Source organism: Cricetulus griseus, chromosome 7 (assembly GCF_003668045.3).
Source record: "Cricetulus griseus strain 17A/GY chromosome 7, alternate assembly CriGri-PICRH-1.0, whole genome shotgun sequence".
NCBI classification, from domain to species: Eukaryota; Metazoa; Chordata; class Mammalia; order Rodentia; family Cricetidae; genus Cricetulus; species Cricetulus griseus.
This window is the reverse complement of record NC_048600.1, coordinates 124956364-124971628: the sequence shown is the minus strand read 5'-3', so window position 1 is coordinate 124971628 and position 15265 is coordinate 124956364. Positions and strand designations below refer to the sequence as shown.

At 41.6% G+C, this 15265-nt stretch overlaps 1 protein-coding gene across 1 annotated transcript in view; it reads right to left on the bottom strand.

The window, feature by feature from the left end:
* Positions 1 to 841: 841 nt before the first annotated feature.
* LOC100763152 (60S ribosomal protein L7a-like) overlaps positions 842 to 15265 on the bottom strand; it is a 162758-nt gene continuing 148334 nt past the window's right edge. The window contains 1 exon segment of the mRNA XM_035448164.1: positions 842 to 1701. Within this exon segment, the coding sequence (XP_035304055.1) occupies positions 893 to 1701 (809 nt within the window). The 3' untranslated portion in view covers positions 842 to 892.

The window sequence follows — 15265 nt, the reverse complement described above, 5'->3', positions numbered from 1 at the left end:
GGGGGATGTTAGCTTTTGCTAAATTTAGTCTTTCATTAATGCACATCCCGAGAAACAACAGCCCACAATGCTCGGCCCCTCCCCTTGAGTGGATGAGGTGTTAGATTTAGCCATGATTGAGAGCACAATTCTCTGGTTTATCCGTTTTGAACTTTACCCCATACCTCCCCTTTGCCTCGCCACTTGGAACATCTGAGAGCGATAAAGAGGCCTAAATGTTTCAAGGTGAATTAATACCTTACTACATGTCCTAGAGAAACATACACCAATAATTCGAGTAGTGTTAAGGCTGTTTCTCAAATGGATTAAATGAGTGAGCAATTACTGATTAAAACAAATGCCAGGGCCAGGCCAGAGCTCTTCAGCCTGCGTGGGTACACACACAGCTTAGGTTTGTATTGCTGCACACTTCTGAGGTTTAAGAGGATGTGTGGTGTTTGTTTCTGGTGTTTTCACCCAAGTTCACCCACATTTGTGTTCATTTTTATACACACAGAGCATTGTGTACTGATAATCTCCCATGTGTCAAGGACTGTGTTAGGTACCCCGAAAACCAAAAACCATAATCCTAGGTTAAGAGTCAAGTGCCACTATTTTAACCATGATTCTTTTAGTTTCAAACAACTAAAAAGAAAACTTACTTCAAGTTAACTGAAAGCCAAGTAACAGAAATCATTTTAAGGTAGGGTGGAATCAGTTAATTTGAGAGAAGGACAACCAACAGGACTTTACCAAACACTGAGTCATTGGACTTTGTATGCTATGAAAAAACAGAATATTTTCTTAAAATCTCTAGTCACACAGGTTCTCCTTCCGAGTCTCTCTCTCTTTTTTTTTAAGATGGAAGATAAGTTTGTATTTATGTACAGAAAACTTAGCAGTGAGTGAACATTTAACCCAGTTTAGTAGCGAGTTCTTTAGCCTTTGCCTTTTCCAGCTTGGCAATTCGAGCCACAGATTTAGGACCCAGGACATTGCCTCCCCAGTGGCATCGGATCTCATCATATATGTCGTTGAAATTGGTCCTAATAGCTTCCACCAGCTTAGCCAGAGCACCCTTGTCTTCCTAGTTAACCTGTGTGAAGGCAACGGTGGTACATGTTTTCCTGTGGACCAGTCGTCCCAGCCTGGCTTTTCCCTTGATGATGCAGTAGGGGACCCCCATCTTCTGACACAGGGCAGGCAGGAAGACCACCAGCTCAGTGAGGACTACATCGTGGGCGATTACCGCCAGCTGAGCCCTCTTGTTCTCCACCAAGGTGGTGACTGTATTGACTCCTGCTCGAAGAACAGGTGGCCTCTTAGTTGGGACGTCCCCTTTGCCAGCAGCCTTCTTCTCAGCACGGGCCAACAGTCTTTGCTTTTTCTTCTGCTTTGTCTCTGGCCTGTACTTGTGGGCAAGCTTGAGCAGCTGGGTAGCTGTTTGCCAGTCCAGGGTCTGGGTGAACTGGTTAACGGCAGTAGGAACGTTAAGCCGCTTACAGAGGATGGCCCTTTGCCGCTGCAGCAGAATGTACCGGGGCCATTTGCCGAAGCGTGTGAGGTCTCGTTTGGGCTGGATGTCCTGCCCAATGCCGAAGTTCTTAGGCCTCTTCTCAAACAAAGGGTTCACCACCTTCTTGGCCTCTTGTTTCTTCACGACGGCGGGGGCCGGGGCCACCTTCTTCCCTTGGCTTTCTTTCCCTTGGGCATCTTGCTCAGCTGCAGAAGAGAGAGAGGGAACCCGAGTCTCTTACAGGTGCACTCTATTTATTGCTTTGTCAGCTTTCTAGAATGCCTGGCTCTTTTCTTGGTTATTTCTAAACATAGAGAAACACCTTGTCAAGCAAGTATCCCATTTCTATTACCAGCTGTGGTAAATCCCAACCCGGAATTCATAGAGAGAGAATTGGAGCATTCCAACCTGGGTCAGGTGTGCATTCTCCCTAGATACAGGACTCAGAATCTGGAAAAGGTGGCTTATGTTCAAGCAGGTCATGCCCAAAGCTGATTGATCAGGTCCCTGTATCAACACATCTGTCTTTTAAAGACCCACTATCTACTTACAGTTTGGGGGATGTTACATAATTGTGGAGTGAGATCTTCCAGGAAGATGGAATTAGCTCCCTAGTTGTGCCTGGGGAAATGTCTAAGAAAAAAAAATAGAAGTGCTAACTGTGGCTTCTGACCCAATGTTGCTGGATTTGTGAGGGCCCTTGATAGCAGACTGGCAGAATCTGATAATATTATTCTCCAGGAAGGGTCTAAGCATCTGCACCAAGAGCATCCAGCTACTGCTGTAGCATTCAAGCTCACAGTGGCCCTTGACATAGAATGGTGTAACAGAATTCTGACAGTGAAATTGAACATTCTATCTCCCTGAACAGGAGCCCTCCTTGTGGTGGACAGTACCATACTCTAAGCAGATGGTCCTGGGTACATAAGGGAGCTAGTTAAGTATGAACTAACAAGAAAGCCAGCAAACTCCTCCATGGTTCGGTCCTGCTTGAGTTCCTACCTTGACACCTAGCAATCATGATTTCTACCTATAAGGCTGAAACAACCCCTCTCCTCTTCTGTGCTGCTTTGGGTAGGGAGCAGAGTGTTTTAATCACAGCACCAGAAACCAAATGGGAAAGCCTCTGAGTAGTGTTAAGGTGAGGACTGAGCACTCAACCCAATGGACTTAGGGGACTCCTTTCAGAAGTGACTCAGAGCAAGATGCAAATGACTGGATGTGGGGCTTTGATCCTCAGTGAGAATGGGGCTTAGTGTCAAGACATGTTGTCATGTTGACTACTGATTATTGGCATTAAACAGATGAAGGCACTGTAGGTAACAGATTGGGTTAGCAAGGCAAATGTTTCTCCAAGACCCAGTCAAAAGATGTCCATGTTCTACTTGTGTTTTGCTGTGATTGACAAGTGATTTCAATATTTCTTTGCTGCTCCCCTCCATGTATGGGAATACACACACACACACACACACACACACACACACACACACACACACTGCATGCACATGTGTGCATACAAGTGTAAGTGTATGTAACGTCCAAAGCATCAAAGCACAGCCTCTCATGTCATTCCTCAGCGAGGCTCACATAGCACTGTTTAAAAAGCCTATGCACCCTCTGAGCACTCATCTAGCAGTCCAAACTAACTGCCCTGGAATCCTCCTTTCTTAATCTCCCCAGAGCTGGGATTAAATGTCTGGGCCAGCACACCTGATTTACCTTCCTGTGGATTCTGAGGATTAAACTGGCTTGTTCCTCATTGATTTGTGGTAAGCACTTTAAATGTTGAGCCATGGCCCCAGACCTATTCCTGAATCCCCCTTTTTCCTTCAGATCTGAGAGTTGGATTCCTCTCCACAATCACACCCGCCCCCTTTCACAGTTATCCTTAGCAATAACCATGGTTTTATAATTTGCCGGGTGGTCACACTTCTGCACAAGAAGTTCCCAGGAGCATGGAAAATCCACTCAGTGCACAGAATGAGGGGACCTGTGGGTTTTCTATGTTCCTAATCAGCATCTTTTTGGAAGCAAACAGGCCAGTCACTCTATCCTGGAGTGTGGCGAATTCTTGAACAGGGAAAGACGAATATCTCCCTATGTCCTCTACAAAATAGTCCTTGCTTGATAAACACTGAAAATAATAATAATAAAATGACAGCGGGAAAGGTGTAGGCTAGAGTGGAAATATATTTACATGCCTTAACATGCAGAGTGGTAAATTTAAAAAGCTATAAATAAGGATTTTGCACCAATAATCTCCCAAGAAGGCCCCACACTTTCCCCCATGGCAAAGAAAAGTTGCCAAGTTTCCCTTGTTCGCTATTCTTGAAAGGGACTCAGTTTTGACCCAGCGGTATGCTACTTTAATGCTTGTGGAATATTGCTTAACATGCCAAACAACCAGAGAGAGAGAGAGCTGATTTACGGTGTGTGTGTGGGGGGGGGAGTCTAAGGCTGGGAGAGCTACCATTCAGGATCTCCAAGTCACCATTTACTCCCCTTATAACCTCCTCCTGTACCTGAATATGCCCAATGTTCACCCACAAAGGAATAAATTATTCCTCTTTCCTGACCTGGAATGATATTGAAGACACCATCAGGGATTTAAAAGTTTTAGCAGAAATATTTTTTTTTTCCTCTCAGGTTCCAGTTCACTGGTTGATAAGAAGACATCACCATAAAACTCAGAAGACAATAAGCAGTCTTCAGTCCCAGCATTCACTGGAGAAGTTTTCCACACCTCCCCATCCCTTACTCTGTAATCGTGGTCTACGATGTCTTCATTTTTAAAAACCTCATAGTCAGTAATCAGCATAGTATCCCATGACCCTGAATTCCAACTCTAGAGAGAATTGATGGTCACAGGAGGCACAGAGAAGGAAGACATGAATATGATGGAGATGCAAAGCCAGCTCAGTAAAGTGCCCACCTTGCAAGCCTGAGGACTCAAGTTCAGATCCCTGCACTTAAAAGCACACATCTAGGACCCCAATACTGGAGTTAAGGAGAAAGGCAGGTTCCATGGGGGTGGTTGGTTGGCCAGGTCAATGAACTCCAAGTTCAGTGAGAGAACCTGTCTGAAAAATAAGTTGGAGAGCAATTAATGAAGATATCCAACATTGATCTCTGACTTCCATGGGCATGTACACACACACACACACACACACACACACACACACACACCACACACACACACACGAGAGAGAGAGAGAGAGAGAGAGAGAGAGAGAGAGAGAGAGAGAGAGAGAGAGAGGAGTTAAATGAGGAATATTGACCAAATACTATACAGTGGTAAGCAAGACAATTCTTCAACTGGAATCTCTTTGCTTCTGACTTCTCCAAGAAGTCTCTAATTTTCTAGAGGGGTAAGTTCAGAAAGCTTAAACAAATTCGTCAGTAGCAAGTTGTTCTTCAACAATGAGTTTAATTGCTTCCTGTTTTTCACCACCTCACTCTGCAAGCACTGTCTGTGCCCTACACTAAGTATCACATTTCACTGCACAATGATATTTAGCCCATGTACAGAAATCCAGATACTTTGACTGACACAATGAAGAAAAGCCACTTGCTTGAGTATTGGGTGGGTTACTTTCCAACCAGTAGCCATTGCATTACGTATACACACCCAGTGTTAGCTGTGCCTTTCAGTTAGTTACCTTCTCAGTATTCACTTCTCCCGAGTAGTTGGTTGCCAGACATAATCAGTCAAGTTCTCAAAGGATGCCAAGAATCTCCATGCATTCAACAATCTTTCAACAAGTCTTTATCAGTCAGAGGTCCTGGCAGCAAAGAGAACTTACTGCAGATGGTACAAATGAAAAGATTTTAATGAAGGGTCTACTTAATGATATGTGGGCAGAGTTACAAGGGGAGGTATGAGGAGCAACAGGAAGTCATTGCACCCTCAGGTTGGAAGGGATGGATGATGGATTTCTTTTATCAGAGCCCCAGAAAAGGAGGGTAACTGGCCAGAGAGCTGGCTGTGGAGGAATACAACTATTGTTAAAGATGAGGGTCTGAAGTCGTGCTGGGATGGGGAAAAAAGAGCACAGCCCTTGTCTCCTGTTTATAGTCACCCTCTTCACATTGCATTTCTTTGGCTGCAATCATAGAGAATCCAGACACTTGGAGCACTGGAGTCTAAGCTTCAGGCCACAGCAAGGCAGAGAAGAATGGAAAATGGATCTGGGGTGATGTCAGGATAAAGTCTTCTATATGAAAAGAGCTTGACAAGCTCCTAGCCTCAGTCTGAACATTGGAGACGGAAAGCAGTGGGCACAACAGACACAGATTCTCTCTCCATGGAGCTCACACTTCAGTGCAATATGGTAGCCAAAAATTGAGAGGGCTGACAAGGTCTGATGTGACAGTGCCATAGAAATAAGCACTACAGGGAAAACTGTGGAACTGTGGAACCCATGAAGGGAGAGTTTAATGGATGCTAGAGGCACTTACCTTCTCTGCGAAAGGATGGGCACCTAGAATGCCACACTGTTGTAAAGACCCTAATGAAAAGGGAAGAAGAAACTATGCCGAGGAAGGAATGTGGTCAACAAGGAGCAGAAATGGGGAGGAAGTCAGGTCTGTTTTTCCCAAAGTTTTTTTTTTCTCTGTCTCATGGATCCTCTTTTGTCTTTGAGCTTTGACCAGGTATCACAGAGAAATAAAATGTGGAGAGTAGGATGTCAAAGGTTGAAGACAGAGAGCCACCCACTGAGCACATGGAGGCTGGCTATCTCTGCTAGGCCAGCTAATGTGTGGCCTTTCAGCTTGAGATTTGTCCTTGTGGGGTGCTGTATACTCCTGTGAGAGTCAACACTGAGAGTGTGTGATGTGGGAATTGATGTGTAAGCTATTGTCCAAGGCGAGTGGGCTGGTTCTCTCCATTTCCCAGCTGGCACTATGACCAGAAAAGCAATGTCCTACTTTTCCTGGACCCTAGACCCTTCATGTCTTCTCATCATCTCTTCCTAAAATACAGTGTTGCATATGTGCAAGGCCTTTTCTTGATTGACCACTATTATTTTTACTGAGATCACTCTCTCCTCTCTCTTTCTGAACTTCTCTCTATCTATCCCCTGAACTTCTCTCTCTCTCTCTCTCTCTCTCTCTCTCTCTCTCTCTCTCTCTCTCTCTCTCTCTCTCGCATATCCAGAGATGCACATGTGTGTGGGGTCCACACCCCTCCACACACACACACCCATATACACACTCCTTTTCTCTAAAAATGTCCTGATTAACAATGTCTTCTCTGTCAGACTCTATTTCAACTATGACAAGTTTTTTGACTAAACCCTGGAACTCTCCTCTAGAACATTCTGCCATTGGGTTCAAATGCATGCTGAAGAACCTACATGTGATGTTTACTTAGGGCTTATCATTGAAAAGACCATCAGTTCCATATGGTCAAAGCCAAAGAACATTATTTTGAATTCCTTCTTATTTTTGATTAATGAGAGAGAGAGAGAGAGAGAGAGAGAGAGAGAGAGAGACAGAGACAGAGACAGAGACAGAGACAGAGACAGACAGACAGACAGACAGAGACAGAGAGAAGAGAAGTCATTATATAGGGCTTATCAACCCAAATAAGTCTGCAGCGTTGGTTTCCCCAGCATCTCAGAATTCAGAGGATAAGCCATAAGCCATTACTGAGTCCTAGATAGTAATATGAACCTAGATTTAGGGTTTTGTGTGATCAAATGTGAAGAGAACTGATGTTTTGAACAGGGTGACTTGTGGACTTCCAGGCAGTCACAGAATGCCCCAGTTTCCCTGTGATCCAGAGGCCTTGCCTGACCTGTCCTCTGGGAGGTCCTTGTGATTGTACCTTATCTATATCTGAGCATCATAAAGATGAGTAGTTAAGTGTGCTTAATAAACCCCAGCTGGGTGTTTTCTTGGTGAGTCAACACACCGTTTTTTCTACTGTTTGTTCATATGGGAATGATGAATAGGACTCACAATTCGTATTTTCATTGTAAGTAGAAAACTAGAAATAATATCAACATATGATACTTGAGGATCTTATAAAGTGTTTTAGAGACACCCTGAAAGTTTCAAATAATTATAGCCCCAGTAAAAATTTTATGGCTGCCTGTGGATTTCCATGATCAAAGCAAAAGTAAACAGAACACTTTTAGGCTAAAGACACTCAAGACCCTACCGTTTATTTTTTGTTGTTGGCTTTCTTAAGAGAGTGATTAATAGTTTCACAATGTGAAATCACCCACATTTGGGATTAAGTAATTGAATGAAATTAATTCCTGAATCCATTCTTCATGCACCTCAGGCATGATGCATAGTAGACTGTCTTGGTGATTAAAGTTACCATGATCTAAACACAAGAAAAGTTCTTCAAAGCCCACCCAGTTTCTAATTGTTCTATGCCTTTCCCTGTAGGTCATCCCAATGCTTTTCATTTAGTTACATTACTAAATAAAAGCACATTAGTACTAGCATTGCCACTTGGAAAGAGATTACATTTTAGTGTGGCTGGTATTAATAGCTTGACCTTAAAAGTTGTCCTTTGGTCTTACAACAGACATCATCAATTGACAAAGTATCATGGGATAGAAAATATCAGGTGTGTATGAGCAGAGAAGGAAATTCATGACTTATTTTCAAGTAAGAAATATGAAATTAGTCAAATAGACATGGATTTACTTATATATGAATATGCATTTGTGTATGGCTGTGTGCTGGTCCACACAGATATATATCTTAGAATATGCAAACACATGAACAAAGACACAGGTACAGGATGCATAATATATATGGAATTAAAATAACAAGTATATATACCCTCACACCTGTACCTCCCCCAACACTGATTTTTCTTCTTATTAGACTGATAAGCCTAGTAGCATTTCTGGGTCATATGGCAGTTGTAGTTTTCATATCTCATGTTTCATATTATGAATATCCATAATGTTTTGAAAAATGTCTATCATGCTGTTTGCCTGTTTTTACATGTAGTTATTTTCATTTTGCTTTAAAATGGTTTACATTTCTTATATTTTCCCATATGATCCATTACTCTAAAACTGTGAGCCAAAATAATTTTTTCCTAAATTTTTTTTCAGGCATTTATGCCTCAGCAACACAAAACTAAGACAGTAATGATTCTAAGCTTTCTCGTACTCTGCAGTAGTTAAATAGCTAAACTTTTCCCTCGCTTGGCCCCAGCCATCATTATCTCCTACCCAGATTACTATAATTGCTCCTGAGAAGTTTCTCTGACTCATTATGTTTTCAAGTGTATGGTTCCTAAACACTATTTAAAACAGCAGCCCCACGATCTCCAATCCCACTCCTGTCTGTCAGTCTCTGCAGAATTACATACCATAGTGTTAAATGCATTTTATTTTGCTTTCTCTGAATTTACGTCTCTCCTAGCTTAGACTATAAACTTAAACAGAAAATTTTGTTTAATTTCTTCTGGTTTTGACCCTTCTATCTACAATCTAGCATAGTACCCTGTAGCATGAATAATAAAAGCCCAGAGACAAATATTGGGGTTCAAGTTGAAGATCAGAAAAGCAAAACATCCAAGCTACCAGAGAACTCTTACCTCTACCAAGGCTGGGGAAAACCTGTCCCCAACACATTATAAATGCATACTTTAGGAATTTTTGTAAGAAATACTGGAAGCATTTCTATAATCCTCACCAAGTCTTCTTAGTGATAGACAATACATATTTAACATTAAATACAAAAGCTCATTAGAATAGCATTATACTGCACATATATTTTTTAAGATTTGTTTTTATTTATGTGTATGTACATGAGCATGTACATGTGTTTATACATGTGTGTTTGGGTACCTGAGGAGGTCAAAAGAGGGCATTGGCTCTCCTGGAGGTAGAATTATAGGTGGTTCTGGGTCATTCAATATGGGTACTGGAAACTGAATCAAGGTGTTCTAGAAAAACTGTAAACCCTCTGAATCACTGAGCCACCTCTCCATCCTACTTACTACAAATACTTTAAACTAATTTAAAGCCAAATGATTGTTTGTAGGCCAAGAGACATTCACGAATCGAACATTTTCAGGGCCAGTTGAAGAATCTCCCTAAAAGGTTTGGATTAAAGGATGCCTATTCAAGTTGATTTGTGGCTTAAAACACTATGAGTCTAAACCCATTTCTAATCCTTCAGTGAAATATTCCTGGGCTTGGAACCTGTAGGATTACAGTTGTATTTCTTAGACACATCAGTGATGGGATAACCAGGCAAAGTGTTTAATCCATTTGGGGCTTAAGCTATAAATTGGTGATGACATCCGTAATAACAAGGACCTCACAAGATCATGGAAGGGATCAGCCTGAGATCATGGACATCAATTACAGTCCTCAACATCTTCACATATAAGGATAAAGACTATGAACCCAAGCTAAGAGGAAGCAATAAGTTCAGTGCTAATATTCTTTTACCATAAGAATTTTTTATTATGGTATTTATTCAAAGCTTAAAGAAATTCTAGCCTCTTGGAGGAGCTACTTTAAACAGCCTCAAAATATTGCAGGTAATTTTCATTTTATGCTGTGTGTGTGTGTGTGTGTGTGTGTGTGTGTGTGTGTGTGTGTGTGTGTGTGTGTTTGCTTATACCAGCAGAGGACAGAAGATGTCAGATCCCTGGAGCTGGAGGTTGTGAGTTGCTGGACATGGATTCTGGGAACTGAACTCTGGTGCTCTGTGAGAGCATCAGATGTTCTCAAACTCTGAGCCACCTCATCAGTCCAATAATATTCATTGTAATGAATTTAGCTGCCTGCTTCCAAAGTGGATTTCACCTTTCTCAGCTAGAGCTGTATGCAACCTTTTCCCCACAGCTCCTATCCAGGGTTACCCTCTCCCTGTTCTGAACTGTCAGTCTGTTACATACACTTCAGGGGAGTCAGGAAAACACAAAGTGAGAGGCTTTTGACTTTTGGTATTATTTTAAGTTCCAAACCTGCTTTGGGATTTCTGTTGCCTGAAAGGGCTCTTATCAGTTCTTTCTTCATTGTCACTGTGATGGTTAATGTTGTCAACCTGACCACAGGGTCTAGAAGTACCCAGGAACCAAAACTCTGTCTGCAAGGAAGCTTCTAGAGTAGGCTAACTGAAGCAAGGAGACTTGTTCTAAATGGAATTTACACAGGCTAGGGTCCCAGACTATAAACAGAATGGATGGTTAGCAGAAAACTAGCGTTCGCCTCTCAGCTTCCTGAACAAAGATACCTGTGGCCAGTTGCCTCATGCCCCAGCTGCCATGGTTCCCATCATGATAGATTGTGTCCCAAACTGTGAGCCAAAACAGATACCTTTTCTTTTAGTTTAGTAGCCCTTTTCTAGTATTTTGTCACATCAACCTGAAAATCAACAACCAAGATTAAATATAAACTAGGCACTTCCCACCCCCATCTCAAATCTTTGTATGTTGCTGTTATCTCCCCAGCCCCTTTGCAAGGAAGCAAATTGGAATTTTAGGGGTTTAAAATGATCTATTCATTTTTAAACAGTAAGTCATAGTAGAACCAGGCTTCTCATCTTTGGAAATGGGATCACTTTTATTTGGACTTTTACATTTAGTGTTTGTGTATAGTGTGTGTGTGTGTGTGTGTGTGTGTGTGTGTGTTGTGTAATCACGTACCACAGCACACATGTTGAGGATAGAGGGCAATTAGCAGAAATCAGTCCTATCTCTGCATGTATGTCTCAGGTATCAAACTCAGGTTCTCAGGCTTGGCAGCCAGCAGTTTTTGTCTACTGGGCCGTTTCACTGGCCCAGCAAATCTCTTTTCTAATACCCAATCCCCATCATGTTGCAAGCTTCTGTGGGTGGATTGAAAGTTCCTTAAAGGCAGGTGGTCTCAAAGAAAAAAATGAAATGGAGAGAGAAAAGCAAATAACAAAAACACAAAATGAGCAGATTATGGCTCCTGGGAGGCGGTCTCCCTGTAGCTGTATCAGGTTCCCTTGGACATGGGTCTGCTTTCCCCTAGACTTGACCTAATTTCCTCAAGACGTTGACACATGAGTGTGGCCATTTCTCTGGCCTCCAGGGGTGCTCAGACTTTGGCTAGAATACTACAACTCCTTGTTCTTTTGGTCACTGAAATATCTGACAAATGTAGAGCACAAAAACAAAAACAAAAAAAAATGATGGTGTTATAATTTCTTAGATCACCTAACCATTCAATAAACAGAGACAGTGAACATATTTTCCTTTGTGTTATTTTCAGACCTTTGTTGGGATCTTACTGGGCCATTTGCTTCTCTTGTGCATGCAGCTCAGCATCCAACGAAAGAAACATGAATCCCTTATATATCATCCCGACCTTGCTTCCAGCTCACCACTGGCCTCGCTGTGTTTAAATGATTCCTTTCTTTTGACAGGAATGGCAGCACTTCAGGACTCCTTGGGTGGAAGAAAGTTGGCAGCAAAGAAGTCCACAGTGAACAGTTAAACATTATATGAATTAATATTCCCCAACAGTACTTTAATGGGTAAAATGCATTGATCGCTTGGAGAATTGGGCTGAGGTCTACAGTCATAGGCAGAGATGTCTGATTTGACATCTCTAAAAAATGTATATATATGTCTGCAATGTAATCTACTCCCAATTACACAACAACCCCACCAAAGTAGTGCCGAGTGGTCCCACTACAGTAGTAACATGTTATAAAAGCTCAGGTTTCAGGACAATTAGCTTCTGGCTGCAGTTTATTACCCCATTTGAGATTTAAAACATTTATTTTTCCATTGCATTCCATCAACGCTTATGTGTCTGGGGCAGGCGCTTTGAAACAATAACGGAACGGCAAATATCTGTCTGGCAGGCATTTGCTATAGAAGAAGGGGATATACTACAGTAAAAAAAATAAAAATAAAACAAGACACAATACATTTACAACAACAACTTTAATTATTTAAAATAGTCATGGATGCAATGTTTTACAAAGAAAACAGACATACTTTACCAGCACAATCTAGAAAAGTTAAGAAACACTTGAAAAATTAAATGATTACCCTGTTCTTTTTTTTAAGTATGTTTGCTTGTTTTAATTTTATGTGTATGGATGTTGTGCCTGGATGTATGTCTGTACAACAGCTGTGTACAGACGCTTTAGAGTGCAAAAGAGGACACAAGATACCTTGGTTTTGGAGATAGACATTTGTGATCTGTCCTGTGGGTGCTGGGAATTGAACCCGGGGTACTCTGGAAGAGCACCTTGTACTCTTAATTACTGAGCCTTCTCTCCTGCCCCTACTCTGGGATTCTAAAGGTAATTCCCACACATTAAAGAACAGCATCCCAGTATGTGCCTATTCACCTGCTTCATGTCCTTCTTAAGATGTCTGATGTGAGATAACTGACTTTCCTCCTGGAGTCCCTAATTCACTAGATGTTGGCAGTCAGGTGTCAACACAAGAGAGAAATTTGTTAAAAGTTGATTCCATGAGCAGTACTAAGCTGAAGCCTTTTGTGGATGATCTTTTTAAATTTTTCCCAATTTCTTTGGTTAGGTATTATTATTGCATCCATTCAATAAATGAAGTAATTGAGGCTTAAGTACTCCGAAATTAACTTATTGTGCAGATAATAATGGAAGGTCTTAAAAAATCCCTTTTATTTTTATGTATTTTAGACATGTGTACAGAGTATCTTGTTCATACCCCTACACATAACTCCTTCCCACCTAACCTCTCCAAGGACCACCTACCCAACACATCTCCCTTTCACCTCCAGATTATTTTTTACCCATTTACTTATCTATTTATTATATTGTAGTCCACTGAATAACTAGTGCTGTCCATATGCTCTGGGTGTGGGATCATCAACAAGGGAATGTGTCTGCTATCAGTGATCACATCTTCAAAGAAAAGTACCCCCCAGCAGCTATCAACTGACATTAGTTTCTCAGTGAGGGAGGTGTAGGGCCTCAGGAGCCCCTCTTCATCCCTGCTAGAAATTTTAACTGGTTTGATTTTGCCGAAATGTGTGAGCTCACGTGTGTAGCAGCTGTGTCGTGTCTAAAAGACAGTATTTGACTTCTGTCCATCCTCCAGCTCTTACATTCCTTCCTCCCCTTTTCTGCCTTTGCCCTGAGCCTTTGCTGGGTCAGGAGGTTGAGACTGAGGCACCCACTATAGATAGGCTTGGCACAGGATGCTAGTGATGGGGTTAGTGATGGATAAGGAAGACAGCTGGAGTGATCCTGGGAAATAATCTTGTCTATCTCTCCACGTTTTGTCAAGTAACTCTCTCTTCTAGATTTCTGAATCATAATTGTTTTTCGTGTCTCAATGAAGTTTGCTCTTATTTTAGTGTCTCCTTTTTCCTGCCCTCACTCATCATCTGTGCATCATGATGGGATCTCATGTTTGCTTGAGGATTCTGAGGTGATGCTGAGAGGTGAGCTCTTCCGTTCCTCAGTTATGAATCTCATCTATACTCCAAACATATTGTTTCTATCAAAGAATCTTTAAAATCAGTTTCTCTAGTGATCAAGACTCATGTTTCTGGGACCTGTGCTGGCATAGGTTTAAGCCCTTGAAGTCAGTCAGAATGTTGACCTAACATGTATTCTGTAAGTCTGAGCACATGGGAGAAGCCTTTCCTTCCTAATGCTTTAACACTTTGGCCTTTTAACAGGCCCTGATGTTGTGGTGACCCCCAACCATACAATTATTTTATTGCCATTTTTTAACTGTATTTTTGGTACTGGTATGAATCATAACATAGATGTCTGATATGTACGCTATCTGATATTTGATGCCTGTGGGGGTTGTAACCCAAAGATTGAGAACCACCGCTTTAGATTCAGTGTAGTGTATGCATTTGCTCAATTGATATTTACTAGATGCCCACTGTTTGCACTATTCATTCAAGGCACATAGGGCAATAACAGCAAATCAACCTGTGATTCTGAGTGGTTTACAAACTCATGGAGAGAAACTTGGATGTGAGTCAGCCAGTGTTAGACTAAGAAAGACAACAGGTAATAAGAGTGCAATGAATGACCCATGGTTTAAAATTGAGTGTAGGTGTGGGAATCTGATTTCCACAGATTGTGCTGAATTCTTAGTCCTGCATGCTGATAGGTGGAACTTGATAAGTCTTTCCAAACATAAGTGTATGTCCTCAGGCAGGGAAAGCTAGGAGAAGGGAAAACCTCAGAAGGAATAAGAATGAGCATTCCATGAAGAATGTGAACATATTTAGCTGATCAAGGAACTTGTACATCACACAGTAAAAGACGTGACGTGGAGGCGTGGAGCATGAAGACGGACAGCAGTCTACATTCTATGAAGGTTAAAGAACACCGACTCCATCCTGAACATGCATGTTGTCCGCAGTAGGATATTGTGATCAGGCTTGCGATATGTGCCAACATCTTTTTACAGGAGCAGAAGTATTAGGTAAATCTTGGAATCTGAATTTGAAAACTCGGAAGTCTGTGACTTCAATCCTAAGTATCTTTGTGAAATTATTTTTTCAATGAATGCAATTATAATATTCAAATAAATTCTTCCTGTGGAGAAGAAATTGGAATGGGGTCTTTGATTCTATCAAGGTCTAACTTCCATACCTAATATTAGGCCTGTATTATATTGTCTGTTCTTTAATCACTAAACTAAAGTGATCCATTGGACAAAACTCTCCTCTCTATGGAGGTCCAAGCAAAGGCTTGTGTGTTAGTTGTCAGGCTTCACTCACATTTTTAATCTAGAGAGGATGACAAAAATCAAGAATTAAAGTATGTACATCAAGGAAAACA